The sequence below is a fragment of the Homalodisca vitripennis genome, chromosome 2 (assembly GCF_021130785.1).
Source record: "Homalodisca vitripennis isolate AUS2020 chromosome 2, UT_GWSS_2.1, whole genome shotgun sequence".
NCBI lineage: Eukaryota > Metazoa > Arthropoda > Insecta > Hemiptera > Cicadellidae > Homalodisca > Homalodisca vitripennis.
Window position 1 is genome coordinate 19,748,357 of NC_060208.1, and position 5,500 is coordinate 19,753,856.

At 32.8% G+C, this 5,500-nt stretch overlaps 1 protein-coding gene across 2 annotated transcripts; it reads right to left on the bottom strand.

The window, feature by feature from the left end:
* Positions 1 to 846: 846 nt before the first annotated feature.
* LOC124353631 lies at positions 847 to 5,029 on the bottom strand. Of its 2 annotated transcripts, none has more exons than XM_046803562.1 (2): positions 4,776 to 5,029; positions 847 to 3,923 (listed from the first exon to the last, which is right to left on the bottom strand). In XM_046803562.1, the coding sequence occupies exon 2, from the start codon at positions 3,759 to 3,761 to the stop codon at positions 2,562 to 2,564; it is 1,200 nt and encodes a 399-aa protein (XP_046659518.1). In that variant the 5' UTR covers positions 3,762 to 3,923; positions 4,776 to 5,029; the 3' UTR covers positions 847 to 2,561. The 2 variants fall into 2 exon arrangements, with proteins under 2 accessions (XP_046659518.1, XP_046659517.1); XM_046803561.1 differs by having other exon boundaries at positions 851 to 3,923; positions 4,787 to 5,026.
* Positions 5,030 to 5,500: the final 471 nt, after the last annotated feature.

Consider the following 5,500-nt stretch of genomic DNA (forward strand, 5'->3'; position numbering starts at 1 on the left):
AATAATGAAAACGAAACACCAAATATTGGAATTTGACCACTTTAGGACTATAATTGAGTCAGTGCAGTCGGGTAGTAATGCACCGAATTATTAAAGCTCACAGTTTAAATTGGACTTGTTCCAAGTTTGAATGACAAGATCAGTTTGGTGATAAGGGACAGGGGTGGATTATTCGGCAGCCCCAGAACAATCACATAATACAATGACGAGACACGTGGCTTAAACACCCAACTGTACATTTCGTAACCCACTTCACACATTTGCATATGCTGAAACCCTCTCATACGCGACATTGCAGTTGGTAGCTGAAGATCTTCTACTCACCTTTGTGTAGGTCAGTGGTTTTTAAATTTAAAAATAAAAATTAATTTTTTAATTTTTCCACTAAACATAGGCAACGTCGAGCGTGGCTGCTGCTTGGATGAGTGACCGCTGAGTGATACTGCCCTTGCAAGCAGCCCGCCTGTCCGGCCATTGGTGGTGGTTCGGAAGTCACCTTTAAGCTGTTGGTCCCCAGGTTAAGTGTTAGAGAGGGCTTCTTAGACCTAACCTCACCTGGTGAAATAAGACATTCTTCACCTTCTTTTAACTACACTTTACGACGTTTGGGGATGCATGGAAACTCTCAAAAACGAAAATATCTTATTATGGAAGTATATTAACATAGTTGTATCCTTGAGAACTACATTTGAGATAATTAGTTTTCGTGTAGTTTTCCTTCGTAAAGTAGGCCCTTTACTATTCATAATACATTTAGGCTAAACATAATTTTTATTGTTTTAAAACGTGTTTTATAAAACATGACACATTTAGTTGTAATAAAAAAATTGAAATTATTAACACAATCTTGATTTATTATTGTGTTTTAGATTTTAATACAGAGCGTAAGGTGCTGACTAAAGAAATATGGGGCTTAAATATGTGGGAAATAAAGAAAAAATCACAATTATACACATTATACTTCGTAACAAATTGTAGCCATAATGTTATTTTACACATAAGTAAATTTAGATGCTACTTATTAATTTTGTTGCTCAACATCGTCAGTATGCAATCAAATTTCATAAAAACTAATGGTGTTGCAGTATTTCGTCCATAACCCTGGTTTGCCTAATGCCCTTCTGTTCTATTACTCTACTCTATTAAGAAAAATAATGTATAGCTTTGTAATTTAGAATGTTTGCAGATTTTACTCTAATAGATTCCAACCTGCTCGAGACGTCTGATAACACTGCCCAAAGCAGTGGGTAAGAAAACATTTTTATGATTTCACAAATTTCCAAAAATGAAACTATAAGATGCTTATGGATGTTTTACGCGTATTGTATGCTGAAAACATTGGATACAGATGTATTAAACTTAAAATTAAGAATGAAATGCAAGCTCCGCTACAAGAAATATTGCGTGAAATGCAGACTGAAACGTAGCTGATGCTTTAATGCACACGGGAGAATGAAGGGAGAATAAATTTAAGTTTTTTTTTTAAGTAAAATTTCTACAATTATGAATGAGAAATTGCATACATTCACATTAAAAACTAGATTTAATTAGCCGTAGTTTAGTATTTTTGTGAAACTCTCCTGTTTATTTGTCGTAAAACCATTAATGTGCATATATTTAAATAAGATATAAAAATTAAGTTGTAACATTGCTAAAATAATTAAATTTCTGAACTACTATTTAGACACCGCTGTATTCTTCGGTGTTAAACCGGAACTGTCAATAATACATATAGGCTTATGCAGTGAGCGTAGCCGATTATTAACAATCAATAAGATCAAAAGTGTTTAATATGAATTTCTTTATCACAGGTTACTAGTTATTTATGTTTCAATCTTCTTCGTTTAAGCTATTTATAAAACTATAGTGTAAAATATGAAATAGCAAAACAGAAAATATAATTTTAGTTACATATTAACAAACTACAAAAGTATTCGATGAACAAGTAAGAATACTAACAAGATGCTGATATGAACTAAATAAGGTGTAACTGTAATATGATGATACTGGTAATTAGTCCAATATTTAAAATGTATATCTTCAATCATATTAATGATGTTACCCACTACAAACAGTCAAATTTGGTGATAAATATGATTTATTGAACAGCCGTATGTCGTAATTACAATACAAGATATGTTACTTGTATTATGTATGATGAAATACAATAACAAGAAGAAATAAATAACAACAAAATAAAAAATAAAGAGGAAATTGAAAGAAGAAAAATTGAATACAGATCATAAATTGAATCTACAAAGATAGTTAACCCAGAATACTTATGAGACATCTAATATCCTACATTAGTATTTTACATTTCATGTACAATATAATATAATTGATTGATTGGAAACAAAGTATAAGTGTATTGCATTTTTTGTGTGGCATTTGCTTGTTTTTCATTTTCAGACATTTTTTGTACCTATGTGGATACTAATCAAGGTTATTTAACAGGAACGTCATAATACAGTATAGAATATTGGATAACAAACAGTGAAATAAGTCTATGGCAAAAGTTAAACATTGTTATTTAATTACATACCTGTATCGAATGCCAATAATTATTTTGTATACGTTTTAGACTCAGTTATGCAACTCTTCAATTTCAATTTTACCTCTGAATTTGGTAAACTAAGAACGTACTCACTTGCACTATGGGTTTTATAAGATAGGATTCCTATCTGAAGAAGATATTTTAAGATTACTAACAAATGGTTGCTAGTAATTTTGTATTCTTTCAAACTGAACATTTTCTGCAATGTCACAAAATCATTTTCTGATAGAGCCAAATCGTTTTCAATTGAAATCTCATTCTCATCTTGCAGTAGTTTTATGAAACACTCTTTTACTTTTTTGTATTTAAGAACACTTGATAGAAAATCATAAATATGGTCAGTCGAATTATCATTTACCACAGTGTCATATTTTTTAACTGATGCACAATTAATAACGGGTTGAATTTTGTAAATATCGGTTGCGTTTCCAATTAATTTGTATCCTCCGTAATATTTTCTTATATGATCTTTCATATTTTTTATATCAAAGTCACGTTCAGTATCATATTTTTCCTCCAGCAGGAGGTCCACGTCTTCACTAGTCAAACCGAAGAAGGAGTTCCATTGGTGTTTATGAAGGAAAGGATAACACTGTAGGTCCTGATCCACCGGCAATAGCCCACCGAACACCACTTGCAAAGTTCCCGTGCAGAAAATTCGCTGTATGTAACTCCTACCGCCCATGAACAGATCTCCATTGATGTACTGAAACAAATTGAAAGCTTTTCCCGCAGTGTTATGTTCGAACACAATACTGTTCACGAAAGAATCATACTGGTCGATCAGAACCACGACTTTCCTTTTGAAGTAGGTGAATAAAATCTTGCACAGATATAGAAACCCGGTTTTTATTTTAACTTCACTCAACGTTGGGTAATTTTCTGTGTCCAGGTATTCAATAAACGTATCAATGTCACAGGAAAGTCCCCACAGGTTATCGACGTGTGCGAGGTATTCATGGTTTTTGAACGTGTTCCCCAAAATTAACCTCATAGCTCCAACCATGTCCTCATAATATGAGGCTGTAGAAAGTAGCTGATAATCGATTGTCACCACCGGATACAAACCGAATGTCCAATTGAATAGCTGTGGATGCTGCTGGAATATCTTCAATCCTGTGAAGAGCTTAAAGTTGTTCGTCGTACTTTTGTTGGTTATCTCTGTTCCGTTCTTATCAACTTGTATTTCTAGGAAGGATTTCAACATTTCAATATTCACGCTCTTGCCAAATCCACTTGGAGCGGTCACGTATATAATGTAATCGTCCCGATTCTCGAAAAACTCGTTTACTAGAAGAGACTTGTCGATGTATTGCCCTGTTAATACAAGGGTGGAGAATTCCACATTGCCTTGTTTTCTCTGTGGTTCCTGAAAAATCAAATATTTTATAAATGAAAAAAAAAATCAAATTTGTATTGCTTTTTAAAATAGTATAATTATAAATAATTGTGTTTACTATTAATACAGCAAACTAAAATGTTTAAAATTATGTCACGCTATTGATTATTTTTTCTGCCATTGTCACTGAATAGTGTATACAATGAGATATATAATACATTATTGAGAAGTGTTGGGTTAAAAGAAAAACCATACATTTATGAAACCAGAATTGGGAGCCTTAACCATATGCAGGGGAATGTATGTGCTGAAAATATCAGCAAAGGTGTAACGATGAGCATGCACTTTTTAAATCATCCTCATTGTAAAAATTTTAGGGAAAGAAAAAACTCCTATCGTGGATTAAATGGGATTTATTTGTTTCAATTTTGTTTATGTCAATAAAATGTTTGTAAAAGTAGCAGTATTTTTTGAATACTTGCAATTTTTTGTTTAAAAATGTGAGTAATTGAGATATTACAATTAAGATTTCATAGTCCGAAATTCTTAAATTACATTTTAACTTACAATTAAAATATTGTTTTGCGTAACTTATGAAAATGGGTTCCAAAACGTTGTATGAATATTGTGTGATGAAGAAAGAAAGTCTGTGTTCGTATAAAAATGTAAAAGAGTAGTACTTAAAATAACCATAAATAATGGTTGTAGTTTTAAGAAGGGGTAAAGGCTATTTAAACACAGACCTATTTCATGCTTTTCTATTTTGCAAAGGAAAAATTTAAAATACTTTTAAGAGGGATTCATCCATTAATTCTAAAATTCAATTTCGACTTCGATTTGATGGTTGAATATTATACTCTGGTATTCATAAGACAATATTACCAAAAATTTACCTCCCTTCTTGACTTAACATGTTGTGTTTTGACAGGCACCAAAATTAAACTTAACATAACAATGAATATTTTCATTGTTTGAACTGCAGTATCACCATCACTCTAATGCGATTTGCCAAAACAAGTTGATACTTATAGAACAGTAATAAACAAAACAACACCATTCATCAACATTGGACCAATTGAAAGCAACTGATGAAACCAAACAGTCACTTGTTTGAATGGCCTTGTTATATAATCAACCATTCTTAATAACCAACTCGTTATGATGATTACAACACAATAGTAAGCGTAATCAGTTTATTCTTGCTATAACTAGTACAATAGGCTATCTTAAGTATGTAATTGCATTTCACAGTTCAACGGACGTTCTCTCACTGACGTCGCCGACCATGGGTCTCCTCTTGAAATCCAGATTCAGGATCATGTTGGAGTTCGTTCACCTTCCAGCATCAAACAATCGAATTGGACAACTCGAATGAAGTTCGGTTTTTTAAATATCGGATCAGTTACCGTGTGATAGAGACTGGCGCTTATGTGATCCGAGGGAAATTAATACAATACCATTCCTGGGTCTGTATAATAAAAACGGGTAGATCCTTAAGTGATGCCAATAGTGCAGTGTACCGGGTACAACCGATCTTGCGATAACCGAATTAAGCAACGTCCAGCGTGGCTGCTGCTTGGATGGGTGACCGCTGAGCGATCCTGTTC

What these genes read in the sequence shown, in the direction of transcription:
- LOC124353631 (XM_046803561.1), bottom strand. Translation starts at nt 4,861, where the DNA reads ATGAAAATATTCATTGTTATGTTAAGTTTAATTTTGGTGCCTGTCAAA. An exon ending in ATGTTAAGTCAAGAAGGGAG is followed by an intron (nt 3,924 to 4,786) that starts GTAAATTTTTGG and finishes TTGATTTTTCAG; the next exon opens with GAACCACAGAGAAAACAAGG.